General features: G+C 44.7%; 1 protein-coding gene across 2 annotated transcripts in view; it reads left to right on the top strand.

Annotated features, from left to right (window-relative positions):
- The window catches only part of RBM20 (RNA binding motif protein 20), a 181,201-nt gene that overhangs the window by 108,550 nt on the left and 49,345 nt on the right, over positions 1-23,306 (top strand). Inside the window, exon 1 of one of the 2 annotated variants that reach the window (XM_088019822.1) lies at positions 5,506-5,588. The exons of the other annotated variant lie outside the window; for it this stretch is intronic. Coding sequence (XP_087875948.1) covers positions 5,506-5,588 — 83 coding nt within the window. Of the gene's footprint in view, positions 1-5,505; positions 5,589-23,306 lie in introns of those variants that run through there. 2 annotated transcript variants of the gene reach the window in all.

Raw genomic sequence — 23,306 nt, 5'->3', positions numbered from 1 at the left:
TAAGGGGACAGAGAGTTGTCATATGTCTTTTAGGTTCCTGGGTCTGCGGTGACCTCTTTGAGATTTGAGAGGGTGACAGTACCACAGGGACCAGAGGTTGAGGGAGGAGCCAGTTACATGAGGAGCTGAAGCAATGCTATCCGGGAGAACTTTCTGAATGCTGGAGATGTTACATACTGTGTGATCCAGCCTGGTAGCTACTAGTCCCATGTAGTTATTGAACACCTGAAATATGGCTAGTGTGACTGAGGAACTGCGTTTTTAATTGTATTTAATATTAATAACTTAAATTTGAAAGGTACGTGTGGTTAATAGCTGCCCTAATGGACAGTGCGAATCTGGAGGAAAGACTTTCAGGCAGAGGGAATAGATTGTGTTGTGCAAAGGTCCTGAGGACATAGTCATCCTGAGACCCCAGCGTGGGATTTGTGTCTGGAAGCTATGTTCAGTCCTTACAGAGCAACTCTGGAAAACTTAAAAATGCTTCCTGCTTCTGTTTTGGGGGCCCCTGGAGAACCTCCTGAGGAACAACAGTTACCCAGAAGGGAATTAAAAACACCTGATCAACAAAGAACCCACTTCCTTTTCTAGGAAGGGCCCATTCCCACATCGTGTGACTCACAAATCTTGACTGGTTTCCTCTGCTAACGGGCTGTGGCTGGCCTTTGTCTGTGCAGGAAGTAGCCATTACAGGGCCGAGCTTGTCCATTCTGGGGCCGGATCCTGTCTTTGTTCTCTCCTCTCATCTTACTTTGACAGGAGCCTGAAACCTCTGCCCTGGCTCTGTCCAGGGGTCACTTGCAGCCTTCCATCCATCCCAAGGGCCTGAGACCTCATCTTTTTTGGCAGCACTTTTCTTTTTCTCCCCGTTGCTAAAGATGGCATAAGTCAGCCCTGGTTACGAGGAGAAAGTGGTTTTGAGAAATTGACCAGAGTTGCCTGCAGAGTGGAGAAGGAAGTGGCCGCAGCAGGGACCAGCTCTGCCCATCCAGTGTGGGCCGAGATTCGGCTCTAGTGTGATTGATTCCCAACCTAAAACAGAGATGAGGTGGCCCCTTCTGGCCCAGTGTGCTGAAAATTAGAAGAGGCAGTCTGCATCCTGGGCTAGCCTGGATTAGTCATTGGTTAGCATTCTCCTTGAACTTGCATTCCCAAAAGAAAATACAATTACTTAGCACTGCCCTGAGAAGTACAGAAAACCGAGCCAAGGAGATAGAAATGCTAAATCAGAGACCCAAGGCCCAAGCCCCTCCAGGGCTGTTCTGTAACCCTGCCTTCCCCCACTTTGTCCTGCCTGACTGCAGTTCGCTCCTCCTCCTCGCCCCCAGACTAGCAGCGGTTTTGGGGGCAGGCCAGGGGAAAGGGTAGAGGCTGTTGACTTTGAACTGTGGCGTGTACCAAGAAGCTGTTTTCATGTTAATGACTTTGATCTCTCTGGTGAGAAGTCAAGGTCATAAAATGAGCCTTTGTTTACCCCTGGACAACATGCTGCATGTTCTGCCAGCTTTGTGCACAGTGCCTTCTTGGAATACAGGTGTGAAAACCTACCTGAGTCATGTGCTTTGGCCTTCAGGAGAGGATGAACATGGCCATGCCTTGCATAGATGCCTCATTTTTCCATGTACCTTGCCCTTACTTTTGGCATATGGTTCTCCAGGAGAGAAGTGTCTGCTATGGCAAGGGGCTGGGTTATGCTCCGTAATATGAAGGGGTCATTTGAAGGTCCTTATAAGCTAGATGGGCACCATTAGCCCAACTGAATTCATTTTTCCCTAAAAAATTACTTCTAAAAAATAAACATGTTTATGAAAGAAAAATTAAAACATTTACAAAAGGAGAATGGAAGAACAAGTTACCCAAGTTTCACTGTCCAAACACAACTCCCCCTTGTTGACATTTTGATGTGTTCTGTATTTTTTTTTTCCTTTCTTCTACCTAAGGGTTATTTTGCCTTTTACATGTCTGTAACCATAATAAACACACAATTTTGTGCACTGGTTTTTAATTTAAAGAGTAAGTGGATAATTATCGCTTCTAATGGCCACATGGCATGCCCGTAAGTTCCTGTATACTTGACATTGGGGTGTTCTGTGCCCCCAGGACTCGGTGGCTGGCTGGAGGTCACCCAGTGAGCTGGTAGGAAGCAGGCGCAGACCCCGTGTTTCCCACTCCAGCTGAGTGTTCCTTACACTCACTGGTTCTCAACCTTTCTCTGCCGTCATTCCTCACACACGAGCTGGCGACTGGTGTCTCTTGTTATGTTCTTGCGTATGGCTTCGCCCCTACCTTCCACTGGGGATCACTACCCCACCTGCTCTGGGGCATCTCCTCAGGAGCGGAGGCCAAATTATCCCTTTCCATTGTGTCACCCGAAGAAACTCACAGTATCATAATGACTAGCAGGATTTGTTTGGACCAGATTTTCCTCCTGCTTCTCCCAACCCAAGAAGCCCGCTGCCACCCCCCCCAACCCACCCTGGACCTTTCCCATGCCCTTGCATTAATGCTAGCTCTGCAGCAGGAGAAAGAATGGCCAAATGAAAGAGGGACAGGCTCGGACGTCCAGCAGAGGGTCCTGGGCTATGGTGCTCTGGGAACTGCTGCAGTCAGTGTGGACAGAGCTCACACCCCCACCCCCAACCTCTCAGAGTTCTTCCCTCTCTTTCAGGACTGGCTTCATGGACATCTGGTCACATAAGGCCCTTTGATTCGAAGGGTTCTGCACTTAATTTGATGCTCTGCTTTGCCATCTTGTAATTCTTAATAGTTTTTGAACAATGACCCTGCATTTTCATTTTGCCCTGGGCCCGACATATTATGTAGCCAGTCCTGTTCTCATTCGACTTGGAACACACTTCACCTGCCACATTCATCTTGTTTTACTCTGTTATATACACTTACGACTCACCTCGCACCTTGGGGGATGTTTTAGTGGGAGAACAGGACTTTGGAATCAAATAGACCTTGTTCCAAATGACCAAAATTGACTTTGGGACCTTGGGTTAGTTACACTGTCATTTTGGAGCCTCAATGTTCTCATCTGTAAAGTGGACATAGTGATCTTAAATTTTTCAGACTTGTGGTGATGATCAAGTATGTGAAGTGGGTAGCATACCTTGTGCATCCACACTCAGTATTACCTTGTGTTCCTCCTTTCTTCCTTGTCTGACACAGTGTTGGTATACAGTAAATGCTCAACATGTGCTTACTACACTGTAGTTTGAGAGGGTCAGCTTGTGCCTCTTCATTTCCAAATCAGTCCAGGATTTGTCTCCTAAACTCTGGGTAAGAGCTTAGGGTCACACAATTCGAAAGCCTCGTTCTAAGGACTGACTTTGCTTCTCCCTCAGATTTGGGGAGATGTGTGTGGTAGAGCGCCTTTTTTTTTTTTTTTTTGAGAGCGAGAGAGAGAGAGAGTGGGTTGGGGGCTGGGAAGGGGTGGAGTGAGAGGGAGAGAGAGAGAGAGAATCTTAAACAGGCTCTATGCTCAGGGCAGAGCCGGAGGCAGGGCTCAATCTCACGACCCTGAGATCATGACCTGAGCTGGAATTAAGAGTCCAACACTTAACCAACCAGTCGCCCAGATGCCCCTGGTGGAGCGCTTTTCAGTAAACTCTTATCCTAAGAAAGTCACGAGCATCGTGAAATAGGACGGATAGAGGAAGGGCAAAATGAGTAGTCGCTGATTGGCGCCGAGCCTTGTGCCTTGGGGAAACCTGAGAGATCATGGGCGGGTCCCACAGCCTGAGCAGAGATGCCCCTGTGGCCAGGTTGGCTGGTTCCTGTAGGTCAGGATCTGGGACTGGCGCCTTTGGGTGTCTGTGACTTGAGTCGCAGCAGAGAGCCTGGCAAGCCTGGGGCAGCCTGTGGGCTATGACTAAATTAGGAAGAGTCCCCGGGCTCTTCCCGGAGCTCACTGGGCAGGTGGGCAGTGCTCAGGCCCCTGGTGGGCAGCTGGAAATGGGCTGTTTGGACGGACATGACTGACTTTCACTTTGACTTTTCAGTGGGCTGCAGGAAGGTCACACCCTGAGTCCTAGCAGAGAGAAGCTTCCCTCATGCCAGTGGCCATACTCGCCCCCCGCCCCCCTGCCTTTAAGGGTGGACATAAAATAGGAGAACCCAGTGAGCTTTAATCCTCGGTCCTGTACAAGGCCTTTGCGGAGGTTTTACTTTGTAAAAAGCATACCCTCCTGAATAATTTTGAGAGGAGATTATATTGGATACTGGGCATCACAGAGGAGCACCAGACCATCCGGACAGGACCAGCTGGGCTGAGAGCTGCTTTACACATCATGGCAGCGGGATACTCGTGGACAGCTGGTTTGCACTTTGAGCCTTACCAAAGGTGTAGTTTGGTCTGACTCTTTAAATATTACAGGGTGAGATTTGGAAACAGAAGAGGAAAAAAGTGGCAGAAAGAACAGTGGCTCCTGGAGGGAAAAGTGAGCAGGTTCCTAAGTAATTAAACCACAGTTCAGGCGAAGCCCGTCCCTGGACCCCACAGCTTTTTCAGCTCCTCCGAGAGAGGGGTGCCTTGGCTTTCTTTTCGTTTCTTCTTCTTCTTTGTTCCGTGTCATGTTTTCTGTAAGACCGGAGGAAGGGCTTTAGCTTTGCAGCAGTTTCTCAGCGGAGCTACTCTTGATGTCTGGGCTGGGTCATCCTTGTTTGACGGGGTCTGTCTTGAACGTTGCAGGATTTTGGCAGCATCCCCAGTTCTGACAAACAAAACACCTCCAGCACATCCGGGCTGCAGGGAATCACCATGGTGAGGAGCCACTGCTTAGAGCAGAAGACCATCCATTTCTCCTGCTGAAAAGCATTGCAGTTAGCACCGGGCAGGTGCTCCATCTAAACCCAAAAAGGGGCAAACTGTTCAGGAGGTTTGCTGGCGGGGAGTCAGCGTGTGGTACTGTCTGATGTGGCTACATTGCTAAATGTCCTTTTGGCCACCTTCAGGACCTGATCGTTGCCCGTGAAAAGCCAGAGTAAAAAACAAAACAAAACAAAACAAAAAAGCAAGTGAGGAAACAAACTCCCACCACCACCAATGAAAAAATAGGAAAGTAAACCGGGACAGGAGGCTTTGGGATTTTATTAAAAATGGTGGCATGATTAGCGCAAGACCCCGTCCTTCAGAGGTGCTCTCAGGAGGTCTGTCTGCGCAGAGCTGGCTTGGGTGTTGATATGTGAAGAGGCTGAGAACATGTGGCATAAACATCGACTGATATTGTTTGCCATTTAACTCAGCATGTGTAATGCAGCAGGAATGGTTCCTGGCGGCATGTGACTCCCCTTCCAGCCGGTCCGCAGTGCCCTGGGGCCACTCACTCTCTCTCTCTCTCTCTCTCTCCCTCTCTCTCTCTCTCTCTCTTGCTCCCTCGCCTGCATTCCCCCTCCTCTGCCCCTGCCCCTTCCCTGACTCGTGAGAGTTTAAGTGGACGCTTGTCATGATCGGCAAGCAGAAAGCCGGTAGAATGTCACTGGAATTTTCTAGCGAGGCCCATGCACAACACCCAAAATGACTCCCGGCTTCGCTGGCCTCAGGTGAGCGCTCAGTGCCAGGCGCCTTGGTCTTTTTCAGAAAGGTAAGGTTGCATGACATCATCCTACCTTTCCCCGGCACAAGAAGGAAGCCGAGGGTTTTCTTTTTATTCTCTAGTCCAGGCGGCACTTCTGACCATGTTCCTGGCGCTAAGCATCTGTGCATGAGTATGCGATTTGCCTGTACCCCCACCCCCTCCTGTTAAAAAAAAAAATTGTAAGAAATGATTCACAACAGCAGGGTAACATGTGACCTAAAACAGCTCCCCATGACCCCAGTGAAGTCAGCGATCCCAATGTCAGCAAGTCTAGATGCTCTTTTAATGCTGGGTACTAAATTCTTACACAAAGACAAGTTGCGTGGCCGCCACGGGAAGACAGATTGCGTTATCACCAGACCTGAGGGCATGGAAGGGGACGTTTTCGGAATCCCGAAACCTCAGGGGTGACAGGGGTTTCTTAAGGTTGAGGTGTTTAGTGTTGATGGCTGGAATTTGTCAGCGATGGAAAGTGAACCTAAAGGCGTTTGAAGTGTCTTGTGTCTGTTGAGGGCAGAGTCAGGTTCATGAGCCCGGCGGGGAGTGCTGTATTAGAATTCAGAAGCTTGGGATATTTTGCCAAGAAACGGTGCTTGAAGGTTGCTTCTAAGAACCTCTGAAGGGGCCGTGATACGCACTTCTGCAACGATTAAGTATCTGTAAGTAAAGTTATATTTCAAAACAAAGCTATTTTAATAGTTCCCAAGCAAGCAAGTGTATAAACATCTGTTGTGAGGGTCAGGGAACATATTTGGACATGAGTGTGATGATCTGTGAGCAGGCTCAAGCACAACCAAACATGACTCACCTCATTTCTTTATCTGATGCATTAAAAGCAGCTTTGACACATTCGGGTGAGGACTCCTGGTTTTCTTCTTGGCAGTGTGTGAAAGCAAATCCATACCCATAAAATGGTGTGTAAAATGGCGTGTGTGATGTGTCTTACCTCATGGGAATTTTTTGACTTTAAAAAAATCCATCATGTAGCTTTGCCATTGGTTTCTGCCTTATATGTGTTGGAATCATTTCTTTCTTCTTTTTTGCACGCCTTTGCCAAGATGTCAGAAAACTGAAGGGTAGATATTTTCACACACTCGCCCCTCTCCCACATGCATACACTAACAGCTGTCACGTATGGTTTCATGGAATTGGATCTTTTGAGCAAAATGACTTCCTTATTTTCCATAGTAATATAATAATCGATTTTACCATAGAGGACTGCGTACATGTCCAGCTTGGGCTGCTCCTAATTAGCAATGCATGGGGTAGCAGAGGAAAGTGCTGGAGAGCAGTTTTGAGTGAAAGAAAAGTCAGCCATCGAGTTTTAAGCATTCTTTCTTGCCTTAGCCAAGGCAGTTCTCAGTCTCCGTGGATCTTAACCACAGGTTTAGTTGGTGGTGATCTGAGAAAATATCCAGAATGGCACGTGCAAATGTAACCAAGATGGCTACATCTGACTGTTGCTGTTTTTTTGTTTTTGGGGTTTTTTTTTTTTTTTGTCTTTTATCCACTCTCCTCAGTAGCTTTCATATAACCACAGCTGTGTAACATAAAGATGAAAGCCAGAAGTAACCTATATATGTAATATTCTCTGCCTTGGGTGGCACCTGTGTCTTGTTGTCTGTAGTCAGAAAGGTATGTGTCTAAAGGCACCAGAAACCTCCATCCGCTTTGGGAAATGGATGCTTTCCTCAAATAAATACTTATACGGTATATTTATAATGTTCCAACCTTAATATTCTCATTTGCTGTAAGGAATTTAACAGAATGAGACAGTGTATGTTCCCAACACACACACACAGGAAACATAAACCTCATACTTCACAATGAAACCCTGAGTGCACTCTGCTAAGGTCTGCGTTTCCCTATGCTTAGAGACAGTCGTAAATTCAAGTGAGTTGAATAAGTATTTGTTCAGTACTTCTAATTGGCCCAGCACTGAGCCAGACAGACACTCAGGAATTTGAAAGATTTTAGGCACTACATCAAAAACTAATGATGTATTGTATGGTAACTAACATAACATAACAAAATAAAATAAAAATAAAAATAAATAAATAAATATGATATTCCTGGGGAAAAAAAAAGATTTTAGGATGTGGATGATGTCTTCAAGGTGCTTATAATTTAGAAGGCAAAAGTCACCCCTGACCACCGTCATCTGGCTCTCTGCAGCAGAGATTGTATGTGCACCTGTGGAGAAAGTCTTGCCACAAAAAATATCTATCCAACCATGTGAAAGATGCTTCAGTGTATATAGCTAAGAAAAATTGATTGATTGCCCATTGTGTTTGTGACTCTTTCTGGGCTTATAAAAAGTTCAGTGTTTATTCTTAAGTATAATTTAAGACAAATGGTCATGCTGCTTGCAGTGACAAAAATAGCTTGTGGGGCTCAAAGTAATGAAGAACAGATCGATTCTATTCCTTTATAGATTGGCAAGCCTCAGACTTTGCTTCACAAAAGTTCTCCTGGGGAGCTATTAAAAATCCCAGTGCCTAGGGCGCCTGAGTGGCTCAGTTGGTTAATCGACTGCCTTCGGCTCAGGTCATGATCCTGGAGTCCCAGGATCGAGTCCCGCATCGGGCTCCCTGCTCAGCAGGGAGTCTGCTTCTCCTTCTGACCCTCCCCCCTCTCATGTGCTCGCTCTCTCTCTCTCACTGTCTCTCAAATAAAAAAAAAAAATCTTAAAAAAAAAAAAAATCCCAGTGCCTAGGGTGAATCAGAGTCTCTGGAGACCTGATCCAAACATCAGTGTTTTAAAAACACCCCAGGTGATTGCATTGCCACAATTTGAAATTTAATGATAAGGATGATTTGTCGAAAACTTTTTTTTTTTAGCCTAGGGTGAGTTTGAAAGGTGGACTTTCTCACAATCTTGACTAAAGAATTTTTGGCATTCTGGAGTCTGATTCTTCTATTCTCTGCCTTAGTGAGCTAGCGTAAATGGAGCTGTGCTTTCTTCTATTCAACAAACCTGATAATATGATGCAAAGCTAATTAACTAATTAGATTACCCGAGGTTTTGTGAACCTTGAGTGTTTTGATTGCACGAGGCCAAATGTTGTTGAACACATTCATTGAATCTCTCTCTCTCTTTTTAAAGATTTATTGATTTATTTTAGAGAGAGAGAGCAAGAGAGCACAAGTGGGGGGTGGGGAGGGACAGAGGGAGAAGGAGAGAGAGAACCTCCAGCAGCTCCATGCTTAGTGCAGAGCCCAGCGTGGGACTCCATCCCACAACCCTGAGATCATGACGTGAGCCGAAATCAAGAGTTGGACGAAATCAAGAGTTGGACGGCTAACCGACTGAGCCACCCAGGCGCCCCATGGATTGAGTCTCTTAAAGGAAGGTAGGTATAAAGGTAGCTACGTATCCTTGAAGTTGTTTTTGCAGGGTCTGAAACCCTTTATGAAAAAGGAAGGCCCTTCTTGGTGTACTGGTTGCCTAGTAGATAGAAGTGGCTTATTAAAAATACAGTTGTTACTCAATTCTCCATAACTCACCATAGATTCTTAGAGTTGCAAGTTAAGCTCAAGATAGTCTAGTTTGGGGGTTCTCAGAGCACAGCATCCTTATCACCTGGACTTGTTAGAAATGCAAATTCTCAGGCCCCAACCTAGACTTCCTGATACAGCAGCCGGGGGTGAGCCCAGCATCTGTGTCTTAAGAAGCTCTCCTGATGCCCACCTAATTAGTAAAAAAGCTCTGGTTTTACTTTGTCATTTTACACACAGGTCTGTTGAGTGCAGGTTAAATGTTTCTCTCTGAAGTCACCCAGAACTGGAGGAGGAGTAGAGGCTAGAAACTCAGACCTCCCAAGGCTGAAATCTATCATGATACCACAGCCAGATAATCTTCACTTTTCCATGAGCCCTAAATAACAGCTTTAAGAAAACACCCGCCATCCTCAAATCAGATGGCATAAAGGAACCTTAAAAATGTTGTCTCGGGGCACCTGGGTGGCTCCGTCGTTAAGTGTCTGCCTTGGGCTCAGGTCATGATCCCAGGGTCCTGGGATCGAGCCCTGCATCGGGCTCCCTGCTCATCAGGAAGCCTGCTTCTCCCTCCCCTACTCCCCCTGTTTGTGTTCCTGCTTTCTCTCTCTCTGTCAAATAAATAAATGAAGTATTTTAAAAATGTTGTCTCATCTGACCTGTCCATTTCACAGATGAGAAAACTAAGGTCTACAGGGTAAACTGACCACAATGAGATGTACAGTTATTGGTGGGAAAGTCCGTTTAAGAAGTGGGTCTACTTATGGCCAAAATAGTGCTACACCCTCCCTCCCCAACTACCCCATACTGCCTCTTGAGTTTCATATGGACACCTAGTATTTGGCTTACGTCACATTGGTTAAAATGTCCAGGTTAATGGTCAGGCAACTCTAGGAAAAGACCGGCTATATTGACTGAGAATCTTAATTTTTAAAAATTATTCTAAAATTTTATTTTGATTTAAAATTGGCCTAAATTTTATTACCATCCTTATACATTTACCAGAAAAATTTCAGTGATATAATCTACTGAAAATAAAGTTAAGAGAACATAGGGATTATTCTCAGAACATGTGTTTTATCTGTGAATCATGCAGATTAGACACATCTTCTCAGATCACACACTAAAATTGCATTTTCTTCAGAATTTGTTAAAAGGAAAAATGTGGCAACAAGTCTATTTGTTGAATATTTTAGAATTTTATACATGATGTGGTTGGTGATATTTACATAATTTGGACAGTGTTCAAAGATCGAATCTTATCCACATTCTCCACAGAACTTCATCTTTAGAGCCTGTAGCAACATACACATGGAACATCTAGCCAGGAAACCCAACTGAGAATGTGATACATGACTACTAAGTCCACACACACACACACGGAATGGATGTGCACATGTATAGAGGTGTTTATTGGTTCCACACCCAACTATTTACCAGATACTATGACATGAAATGGAACACAGTTCCTGCCTTCAAAATAATCACAGAACAGTGAGGACATCAGATGAGCAATCGAGTAGACAATTATGAGGGTGGTAGGAGCTAGAAGAGCATAACTGAGGCTAACGGAGCAGCAGGGCATTATGCGGGGGGGTCACAGAAGGGGCAACGACACACACTGGATGGGGGCAGGAGTCAGAGAAGGCTGCCTGGAGGAGGTGCCATCTGAGCTGCATGTTGAAGGATCCTGAGGGGGAATAGGGCAGAGGTTGTTCAGGTGAGGGAACAGTATATGCAAAGGTGTGTGTGTTTGTGTACACATTGTCCTTCACAAGGGCAGTTGGGCCTATGATCCCCTAAATATTTCACTTGCATGTATAAATAGAAATGCTTGATGCCTGAGAGAATTTGTATAGCAGCTTATAAATATATATTTCAAACAGCTTGTTTTTCCATCTCAAAAGACTGAGGTTCTCCAGAAAAGTTTGTTGGTTGAGAGGTCACCCTATCTTCTGTCACTGAGAAAACAGAAAGATCTCTCCTAACCCCAGAAATCAAACCAACTCCTTCAATTTTAGCATGCACAAAACCAGTGAAATTCTGCCCAACATGAATTTTCTGAAAAATTGTGTGTCAGGCAAACCAACTGCAGCCCTGAATGGATTTGAACTTCATTTTACTGTGAAAGGTTCCTTTGGCCTGTGGAATGCCTTCCTAGAGGAGAACATCTTACAATGAGGCACTTTTGGTATTTCATTCACTAAATTCTCATGGAGAGAGTTAAAATAGAGCCTCTTCTTGTGCTAACTGACTGCCCAAGAGAACAAAGATGGAAGAAATTAAATGATTTTATGCGGACTGGCCAGCAACATGTGTATCTGAACCATGCCATATATATATAACAGTAGTTTCTTTAAAAGCATTTCCAGGAGCTTAACAATAGCGTAATTTGTGAGAAGTAATAATGAGAAATTATAAATTATATTATTTTACAATATTTATTATATATCAATCATGTTTTATTATGTATTAATAATATATGTAATATATGAATAAGAATAATATATAATTAAATAATGTTCATTTTATAATACATATTATTATGCAATATTATCTGATTCTATCCACAACATCATCATGCTTTACAGAGTGCCTGACCATCATGTTTGCTCTTTACAACAGCTAGCAAGGGCAGACATCCATCTGTGTGACAGATGAGGAAATTAAACCTGGGATTTATCAGATTTCAAAGGTGGAAGAGATCTTGGAGGTCCTTTCATCTAGCTTTCTCATTCTACATAAAAAGGGAAGCTGACAGGCCTCTGGTCCCACAGGGAGTAAGCAGAAATCTTCTGATTTCTAGGTCAGCAATTTTTTCACACCATCACCCTGCCTGCAGTCCTCAGTGTGTTAAAAGAAACTACAGAGGGGGCACCTGGGTGGCTCAGTTGGTTAAGTGTCTGCCTTCGGCTCAGGTCATGATCCCAGGGTCCCTGGATCGGAACCCCGCATCGCATTGCGCTCCCTGCTCAGTTAGGAGTCTGCTTCTCCCTCTTCCTCTGTTCCTCCCCCAACTCGTGCTCTCCCTCTCTCGTAAATAAATAAAATCTTTCAAAAAAAAAAAAAAAAGAAAGAAACTACAGAGAATGTGCATTTTTTCTTTAGGAGAAATATTGTTGAAACCAGTCCTACATGCTGGTTTATAAGCACATGCAGGTATAGAAAAATCTCTTAATTTAATACTTTTTCTATGTTTAGCGAGATACAGAGAGACAGATATATAAATAAATAGGCACACACACCACACGTGGATGTCACTAGGGAGACGGAGGAATTAGACTGGGCCGAGTCTCAAAGGGGACTTCAACTTTGTATAGTTTTGTGTTTCTTTTTTTTTAATAAAAAAATATCTGAGGCAAAAATGACCATAATCATGGCACTTGTGAATTTGGGATGATGGGTAGGCAGTGAACTTGTAAAGATTTGTTATATTCTTCATATTTTTATAGTTTTAAAGTTCAAAACAAAAAAGTGTGATTAAAAATAAGTTACCACCGACAATGCTACTGTTCTATAAAATATTTTATTGATTGATTGATTGGGGGCAGGGGGAGAGGGAGAGAGAGAATCTTAAGTAGACTCTACGTCCAGTTGTAAGCCTGACTTGACCCTGAGATCATGACCTGGGCCAAAATCAAGAGTCGGACACTTACCCGACTGAGCCATCCAGGCGCCCCTTGTTTTATAAAATAAAGGTTATTTTACAGAAAATAAATTGGTACAGAAGAAGGAAAAGAAAAAGAACAAATACACGGTTCTTGGTGGATACATTGACATTAATTCTGTCTCTGCTGTAGTAAATCTTTCCTGTTACGATGCTAGCAGAATGTGTGTTCTTGGCTCTGCGTTTGCAGCATTATCGGATCTCTTTTGCACATTTTGAGCACTTCTAATAACTCCAGCAGGAAAGGCAGGCCTCTCTTGTCAGTTATAGAACTGTTAGCTGCCCCTTGGTGACTGCATGTCCCCTGGTTTAGAGAATCTTATTCTGCCTGAACGAATGTGGAACAGAGTACAGTGGACCAAAAGCTGGTCATTTAATAACACCAAATGTGTTATTTAAAAATAACATCTTAGATTGTTAACCAAACTTATTGTGGTAATCATTTTGTTAATATCTACATATACCACACCATTACATTGTACATCTTAAACTTATACAATATTAGTATCAGTAAAGCTGGTGGGTTGCCTGGCTGGCTCAGTCGGAAGAGGAAGAGCCTGTGAATCTTGATCCTGGGTTGGTAAGTTCAAGCCCTATGTCGGGTGCAAAGATAACTTAAATAATTAAAAAACTTAAAGATATATCAATGGAGCTGGAAAAAAATAAAATACTGTGACAAATTGGGAGAAAAACCACAGAATAAAGGAAATGCTATGGTGAGCGCTGTGAATTGTGCAAGACGTTGAATCACAGATCTATACCTCTGAAACAAATAATGCAATATATGTTAAGAAAAAAAAAGAAAAAGAAGCTAGCAGGAGGGGAAGAAGAAGGGGGGAAATTGGAGGGGGAGACAAACCATGAGAGGATGGACTCTGAAAAACAAACTGAGGGCTTTAGAGGGGAGGGGGGTGGGGGGATGGGTTAGCCTGGTGATGGGTATTAAAGAGGGCACGTTCTGCGTGGAGCACTGGGTGTTACACACAAAAAATAAATCATGGAACACTACATCAAAAACTAATGATGTAATGTATGGTGATTAACATAACAATAAAAAATTTAAAGGGAAAAAAAAAGAAACAAACCAAAACCTTGAAAAACGAATCACATCCAAAGAAATAGAGCCAGGAATGTGGTTTGAGAAGTTCCCTTTAATGAATGTGTAAGCAGAGGGTGGAATCCTGGAGTAAAAAGACCCTCATTCAAGTCCCTTATTGGCTGGATGCCTTCAGGTGTTTTACTAGACCTTTCTTGGTCTCAGTCCTTTTAACTAAACTGGAAATGGGCATATCTGGCTTACCTTCCCATTTGGTTGTCCTGGAAATCAGATAGCAAATGAAGTGAAAACACTGATTATACTTCAACTAAACAACATGCAACAAAAGAGAGATGGTAAGATTATCATTGCTGTTATAAATGCCTCCAAGAGGTGTCATGGTCATATGAATCATCCTACGGTAATGTCATGGCCAAAGCCTACACATGGGAGAATGCCAGCATTGACCCCGTAATCTTGAAATTACTCAGAGGCCTCGCTAGTGATAATCCAGTAGCCCTATCGTTACCAAGCAGATAGCACTATCAAAAAAATAAGTGTGACCCCCCCCTTCTCCTCACAAAGGAGAAGACCTGGCAGGAATGTTGATGGGGATGCATCCCACTATAGCAGCTACATTAGCCCTGAGGGATGAGGAGATGTGGGCTCCAGTCCCCGCTCTCCTCTAGCTGGCTGTGTGATTTGGGGTGATTCACATATTACACCAACTTCAGAGGGTTCCACTTTTTTTTCCTCTGTAGAATGAGTGGGTTAAACTTAAGCTGTCTCAGGGCGCCTGGGTGGCTCAGTCGTTAAGCATCTGCCTTCGGCTCAGATCATGGTCCCAGGGTCCTGGGATCGAGCCCCACATCAGGCTCCCTGCTCAGCAGGAAGCCTGCTTCTCCACCCCCCCACTCTCCCTGCTTGTGTTCCTGCTCTCACTATCTCTCTCTGTCAAGTAAATAAAATCTTAAAAAACAAACAAACATAAGCTGTCTCTAAGACCTCTTCTTGCTCTTAACATTTGTGATAATTAATTAGAGTGTGAACCTTAGCCCTGATATTACTGCGGTATTATCATTTTCGTCTTTGTAACTTTCAGGGACTGTTCCCTGTGGCTCACATCCTGACCTAGCTTCTAAGAGTGTTAAGGTAGAGTTAAGAATTGATGATTTGAAGTTCAGCTCCCAGGAGACAAGGGAAAGGCAGGACTCAGCAATGACCAGATCCCAGCCATTGCACTTGATTTGATTTGACCATGCGATGAAAGTGTGACCAAACCTGGAAAACATTCTCTTCCCTGGTCATGAGCTGTCTTGCCAGGATTATATTTTGTATCTTAGCCTGTAAGAAGAAATGACACCTTCATTGCTTGGCCAGGAGAGGGAATTGAGTCAAACTGGAAGTAAATTTAAATTCCTGATGGGTTATCTTGAAAGATACTGTGCTTAACTGAAAATGTGACCATTCTGGTTGGCCTAGGCACTCTGGTGCTCTGGGCTGTAGTTCTTGGCTTCTGCTTCCGGGTGGCTGAGCATTACCAGCGAAAAGCTTGCTGTAAGTCCGCGCACATTCATACACTGCTGGACTTCATTCGGCTGCACTCTTGTTGTTAACCCACAGCCCTTTAAGTGTGTTGCTGATTACTTACCCAGGTCACCAAGCAGCTGTTGTAACTCTCTCTGTTCCCCCCAAGTCCCAATCTGCACTTCTGGTTTCTCCTCTCTCAGCAGGCGTCCGCCCTTATTTTTACTGCCCTTCTCTCCATATTGACATCTCTTTGTGTTTCCCTCTTCCATCCCTATCTGTCTGTAAGGCAGATTTGTCTCTCTGCCCGGGCAGAGCTCACCTACCATCTGCACTGATGATGACAATGACAACAATGATAATGATGGTAATGGTGATGGTATTGGAGACAGTAATATTGATGATAATAGTGATGGTGATAGTGATGGTAATGGTGATGGTAATGGCGATGGTAATAGTAATGGTGATAGTGATGGTAATGGTGATAGCAAGGGTGATGGTAATAGTAATGGTCACAGTAACAGTGATGGTAATAGTAATGGTGATAGTGATGGTAATGGTGATGGTGATGGTATTGGAGATAGTAATATTGATGATAACGGTGATGGTGATAGTAATGGTAATGGTGAGAACAATGGTGATGGTAATAGTAATGGTGATAGTGATGGTGATGGTAAGGATGATAGCCATCATCATGGTTATGATGATGGTAAAAAGACTGTAGTAGAAATGGTCGCTGCTGCCCTGCTCAGTGATTGCTTACTGTGTGCTAGGAACCATGCAGGCCAATTTACGTACACCTTGTCATTTAACTCTCAGGAAAAGCCTGTAGCTTAGATATAGCTGTCCCTGCTTTAAAGATGAGGACCTTGAGGCTGAGAGAGGATACGTATTTGCCATCATCCCCAACCTACAAGTGACAAACTGGAATTCACACCCTTTCTGATGCCATCTCGGAAACCTGTGCCCTTAGCCTCTGGGCTGTGTTCCTTTCCACCCCCCCCCCCCCAATCTGGGGTGCAGAGCACAATCACATTGATATGGCTGAACTTATTTTAACTCATCCTAGTGGCAATGAGATTACCCCCAAGGACCCGAGTGACAAATATCTCTTCCTCTGTGGAGGAATGTTTTCAGAAAGGGAAGGGTGTGTTTTGTGATCACAGGAAATGTTCTTTCCGATAATGTTCCAGACAACGCCACACCCTTCCCTCTGTGCAGCACCTCACAGTTTGCAGAGGGATCCGACAACTCTTTACTTAACCCCATGTCAGCTCTCATAATGTAACCAGGCAAAGATTGTCACTTCTCTTTTTATAGTTGAGGACACCAAGGCTCGGAGAGGTGGAGTCTCTTGTCCCCTGTGACACAGCTGACAAGCCTCAGGTTAGGTCTAGAACCCACAATGCCCGATTCCTACCCCCGGTTCATACAGGGCAGCCTGCAGCCCAATTGTCACTCGCTATGTACTCTCCTTTCCTCCAAGTGAGGGAAGACTAAGATCGTTGTATCTTGAATAAAGATCCTTTTCTCCCAGGGGGATAACTAATGCCTTTTATAAAGCCAGTTCTTAGTATACCCAAACTGGCCCATTGGGTGCTGAGAAAAGAATAGTGTTAGATAGAAACTGCCCCCTGGTGAGGGCCACAAGGCATGACCTCCCCTGCTCACAGGAGCACCTGTGGGGCCTGAGATGGACCTCTGCACCTGGAAAAGGTTGTCGGGCAGCCCGTGCCCTTGTGGGGGACTTTACTCCTGCACCCCAGTCACAACCTGGCTTAGTGACCAGGATGTGGGGCTCTTATTCCACCAAGGATGGAGGAGCATTCTGTGTCCCAAACCTCCAAGAAACAGGTGTCCCTGGTCAGCAGAGAGTCACAGCCAAGTGACTGCCTGAGTTTCCCCTGCTGCTGGGGCCTTCCGGTCAGTGCACTGTGTGGAGGAAACTGGAGAGTGAAGGGAACTCTCGAGTCAAGGTGGGGCCATGGAGGGAAACCATCTGAATTAAAAGCAGGTGGTTCAGGTAGGTTGGCTTTCTTATGACACTATTATGTTTATGAAGCAAATAAAGGAAAAGCATTGATTCATGTACAGAAATGTCCAAGCAGATGCAGGGGAAACTGGTTCAAGGCCTCCCTAGGAGGTCGTTCAGGAGCTGCCTGTGCTGGTCTCTTTGGGCACTGCCTTTGGGTTGGCTTTATTCTCAAGCAGCCTCTCCTTAAGCAGTGGCTTAAATTCAACCAGTTTAGCAATCCAGGCATGGCAGGACGAAAGAATGTCTCTCTCTCAGTTCCCCCAACAAAATGTCAGGGAGTGTCCATCCCTGAGCCAGTCACTGTGGCCAGCAGGCTCTGATTGGCTGGGCTTGTGTCCCATTGGATGGAGGTTACTGTCCCATTTGATAGATGAGAAAATTCTGAGTGTCGGAAAAATTAAGTGACGTTTCCCCATCATACAACCAGTAAGAAGCAGGGGGAAACCTGGGTCTCTGACCACAGTTCACCCTACAGCTGCCTTTTACCAACAGCTGATACGTCTTTGCATCTGTAGGTGGCTTAATCAGTCCAGAATGTTTGTCTTTGTTCAGAGTTCAGGGACAGCCCTTGAGATGGCCTTTTCTTTCATTGGTTACATTTCTCTAAAATGTCTGAGGCTTGAACCACCTCCCCCTGTGCCTTACTGTCTCTGTGCTTACTGGTGTCGGCATACTCATCACCCTCTGGGTTGATCTGGCTCCCCTGTGCTCTCAGGAAGATTTCTCTGCTCATCTCTGTGTTCCCACCACCTGGCAACTTTGCCTGGCGCATTATAGATGCTCAGTCCATGTGGGCCAGATGAACAAACACATGAATGTCCCATTGGCCCCTTTGATGGAATCCGATTCTGAGCAGAGGCTCCTGCCTGTGTCTTGGGTGCTCTCCCTTCCTTTCAGAACCCGATGGGTTACATCACAAAAATCTTGCTGAATTTCCAGCACCCGGCCTGACTCAAACCAAGGAAGGACACTGCCTCACTCCTTGTGCCCAAATACCAATCCATCATGGCAGCCTGCTTGGGACTCAGAATAAAATACGAAAGCGCTTTGGGACAAATAATGAGCTTTGGGATAAATAATGAGCATTTTCAAGCCAAGACAGCTGTTTTGTTCTCCAGTGAATACAATATGTTGCACATCCTTTCAACACTATGGAATTAAACCATTAGAAACAGTTTTCATCTGGATCTCCTAAATATCCTGACATTCTAAAGGCAACTAGTTCTCTTTTATGTTATATTTTATTTTTAAAACTCCTGAGAGAAATGCTGCTTTAATTAAAAAATGCTGTCTAAGTGAGCAGGGAACCAAAGTTTTTAATGTAATTATGCACCAAGAATTCCTTGTAATAATTAATGGCTCAGAAAGGCAACCTCGGCGCTGGGGGGGGCAGTTAGTCTTGCAGAGGCCTGGGTGAGTCACAGTGGCTGTGCTGAGTGATAAGTTGTTCCTGTTCTGTGCCAGATGCCCAGGCTACAGAACTCCCTGTGTGGCACGCCCTCCTCCCCGGTCCACACTTCCACTCCTTGGCTTCAAACTGTGCCACTGCACAGTTTCAGGAGAAGAAATGCGGAGAACTTTGCCCCTCCCCCCTCCCCAGACAAGGGGGCATCCCTGCTACCATCTCCAGAGTTGTGGGGATCCCAGAAGGGGACTGCACATTGCAACTTCCTGGTGCTTGGCGAGTGCCTTGCATATCAAAAGTAGTCAGTATCTCTCTGAACAGAACGGAGAGATAAATATGGATGGAGATGATAATTTGGTGATGAAATAGATAGTTCCGGGGCTTAGTTAGGGCTTTTGTAGGGAAGGCCATTCTGTCAGGCACTAGAAGCTGGCTTAGATGATCGGGGCTCTCGCTAAGATTTTTGCAGTCACCCAGCTAATGTGGCTCTGGGCAGGTCACTTTCTCTCCTTGCTGTGGGGCTGGGAGGATGGTTTGATCCCTAAGGGTCTGCAATTCAAAGCTTTCCCAGGTTGCCACTGATCCAGCTGGGTTAAAGAAAGCTGACTTTGAAAAGGAAGAGACCTCTGGGTTTTGCTAGCTTCTGGCAAGGTTCCCAGAGGGTGTTGGGACACCCAGTCAGAAGGTCTGTGCTTCCTAGGCCCTTGGGGGGCATGAGTCTATACCAACAAGATCCAGCCAATACCCCTATACCCACCACTGCCTCTCTGAGTGGAAGCTTCTCTTACATCTAATTTTCTTGCTGGATTATATTAGTTTCCTATTGTTTCTGTAACCTACTACTGGAAATTGAGTGGCTCACAACAACACAACTTTCTTATTTTACAGTTCTGGAGGTCAGAAGTCCAAAATCAGTCTCATAGAGCCAAAGTCAAGGTGTCAGCAGGTTCCTTCTTGAGGCTTAAGGGGAAATTCATTTCCTAGCCTTTTCCAGTTTCTAGAGAGTGCCTGCATTTCCTTGGCTTGTGGCCCCTTCCTCCATTTTCAGAGCCCCAGCATTGCCTCTGCTTTCATCTCAGACCTCTGCTTCTGTCCTCATATCTTCTCTCTGACTCTGATCCTCCTGCCTCCATTTTAAAAGGACTCTTATGATTACATTGGGTCCACCCAGATAATCCAGGATAATCTCTCCATCTCACGATCCTTAATTTAATCACATCTGCAAAGTCCTCTTTACCATGTAAGGTTACATTTACAGGTTCTGGGGATTAAGATTGGATTATTCAGCCTACCAGAAGGATTATTCATTTCAATTTCAAGACCTAGATTTGAGCAGGGAGAAGGATGTGTTGGAACTCCTGCCTTGGAATGGGGAGTGGTAGGCACTCTTCTAGGCAAGTGACTCTGTACCTGATTGGGGTTTAAGCTGTATACAACAGCAAAATCCATTTGCTTTCTGGGTATATTTAGATTCTCCTTTTTGAATTGTTCGAGGGTTTTTATCCACAGAGATGTCTACTGTCAAATGAGGGGTCCCCATCTTAAAGCCACCAGGTTCTGATGAGCCACATCCATTATGTTCCTTCTTCATTCCGTTCACTGAAGTTACTGAGTGACTACCAGGTACGAGACAGCATGCCAGGATGATGCGAAATCTCCACGCCATGCCCCGTTCCCTTGTGGAGCTTATGTCTAGTAGAGGGAGAAAGGTACATAAGCAATTATTTTTAACACAAAGCAGGATGTGTTAAGTGAGGTAACAGTGACAAACGGAGGTGGCAGGAATACAAGAAGGCGACATTAGTTCTAACCCCTAGAGATCTCACATCATATGGCCCAGTTTGGGGCTTAGAAATATGATTGCTATACGTACCTGGCTTTTAGGTTATTAACTCTTGTAGGCTAAGGATTTTAGGGCTGTCTTTCTTTCTCTTTCTTTCTTTCTTTCTTTCTTTCTTTCTTTCTTTCTCTCTTTCTTTCTTTCATAGGATGATGTGTCTCTTCTTTTTTAAGGATCTTTGGTTCAAAAGAGGTCCCTAACTCTGATGATTCATATGAAATCACTTCCACTCAAAGTTGGTGAAGGTTGGGGACAATATGAATTTGCGAGGCAAAGCAGAAGTTGGGAAGAAAATCTAGTGAGTCTTCTTATTTCATGCTGCGTCGGAATGGGTAAACTTCTGTAACCCACGCTGCACTCGGAAGAGCACTTGTTTCTCATGGCTGACCTACAAATATCCAGCGAGGTTGGCTTTCCTAGCTGGAAAGACAACTCTTCTTGCGTGTCCTTTCAGAGGTGAAGGGGAATCTCCTGCAAGAGCTCCCTCCAGTCCAGAACACAGTTTTAGAAAATACAGCTGACTTCTCTGGGAAAAACAAAACCAATCTTGTCTTACCCTGGTCATGGAAATTAAGTTGGCACCTCATTATCGCCTTGTTAGCGGGGACAGGCTGTGTTGTGGACAAACCTGGTAGGAAGGGTTGGCCCTGTGTGGGCAGGGTTTTGAGTTAAGCTTAATTGCTCTTCTAAAGCTCAGCTACTTAATACTACACAAGTAGAAATCTATCATCAGACTCTTGACCATCCTCCTTTCCCTTCATATTCTCACCTACATAGACAATTAGCACCTCCCTAGCTCTACTGCTGTCATGATTTGTGCTCGGGACACACTGGGGCACCAAGGCTTGGCCGTAACCAGCACAACTACCCAGAAGAGGAAAGCTCTGTAACCACCTTTAACCATGCCTCCCCCAACCCCCCAAAATCTTAAAATACAGCCAAACTCTTCTGTCCTGGGAGCACAACAGGGCTGCTGGCTGGGCGAAGGTTATGTCTCTTCAGTGACTTATGGTAAATTCTTGATTTCTCACAGAATGGGCAAGAGTAATCCAAAATCATTTTTATCTGGCTCTGAAGTGTGCTTTGCTCTTATGTTTGAATGTTGGTGTGCCTGATGTTCTGAGAACTCACTTCAAACAAAGCAGGGCTGCAGCCCATGAAGAGAAGGTGTTCTCAGGGAGGACTGAAAAGCTGCTTGCCTAACCACCTATGCCCCTTCTCTTCTTTCCAAAGCCAGGCTGGGGTTTGAATCCCATGCCTGTATTCACCAATGGTGAGTGTTCGTAAGAAGGTCACCTCATCTTTCTGCACTTTAGATTCTTGCCTTGCAAGATGGGGTGAACCTTTTCCACCCAATAGGACTGATGGAGACATCAAAGGGGATGACATAGGCTGATCACTGGTCACACAGGAGCATCGCACGCAGTACATGTTAGGCTCTCTCCTCTCTTCCTCTCTACCCCCTCCACACCTCCTCCCTGCCTCCCACAGTTCTCTCAGACCAATGCAAAGTGCCAGCCTAAGCAGAAGCCCTCTTTCCTCAAAGTGTCTCCAAAGTGGGAGAGCTGTGACATGGCACACACTTTCCATGTCTCCCCTTTTTTCCTCACTGGGCCCACCCCCAGCCTCTCTTCTTTGTTTCGTCAGACTTACTCTTCCGGAGCCTGTGACAAGGGTCCCAGCCTTGCTCTTTCTGCCCCACACTCCCATAGGCGTGCTGAAGATAGAGTCTGGGTTGTCCATGGTTACCCCAGTTTCAAATGCTCAGTCCTCTTCTTCCGGTTAACGTTAACATGACCTGGGAATTCCAGTTCATCAACATCCCAAACACATTTCCTCGATTACACCCACTACCCAGAAGGAGAGTTGAAGACCCAGAAAATACGGTCTTACCAAAGAGCCCTGACAATAGTAACCACATATCCAGACTTTCTGGGAAAGTCTGTCCCCTTTCCAGATCATGCATCCTGGTTTTTGGTCAAGAAAACACCACAACCAACCAACAGAGGTCACATGAAAGGCACGCGTCAGACAGAACACCGGCTCAGTAAGCTTCTGTGAGAGCCCACCACTGCCTACGACTTCAGATTCAGAGTCTTCACTTGTAACTTTTTTGATTATTCCTTATGCTAATTGGGTTTGAGAGTGGATTGAAGGGAGCTTGATTTCTGTTGCTTTTGAATGTGAAATGAGGATTGGGATGAAAATGTGTTTGGCACAAATATACACATAATTTACTCTGGATGTGAATGTGAAGCCAGCTTTTTTTTTTTTTTTTTTTTTTTTTGCTTAACATATAGAGTATATGGATTTGCTCATGTCACTAATTTGTTGTGAACAATGACCTTACCAAATTCGAGATAGTATCTACCATTGGCAGTGATTGGGGTGCGGCATGGATGGGGAGAGCGGAGACCAGGGGATTTTAGTATGTTGGAATGTTTCCTCTTTTAACCTTGGTGTTGGGTATACTTCTTTGAATGTTTTAAATATTACATAATAAAGTAGAAATTTACATCAATAGTAAATGATTCCTTGACATTTTATTATGTAGATATATCATAATTTACTTCATTTAAACCGTCCCCTAACCCTTGTTATTGGAAATTGGTAATTTTCAACTTTGGACTCTTAAATGATGTAGTATCATTAAGCACCTTTGGGCATCAAGTTTTGTCTGCATTATTTCCTTAGGACAGATTTATAGAATTGAGTT

This window comes from Eumetopias jubatus, unplaced genomic scaffold (genome assembly GCF_037043125.1).
Source record: "Eumetopias jubatus isolate StellerSeaLion01/CBP00866 unplaced genomic scaffold, mEumJub1_p1.0 scaffold_17, whole genome shotgun sequence".
NCBI classification, from domain to species: domain Eukaryota; kingdom Metazoa; phylum Chordata; class Mammalia; order Carnivora; family Otariidae; genus Eumetopias; species Eumetopias jubatus.
This window is presented reverse-complemented; position numbering and strand designations above follow the sequence as displayed.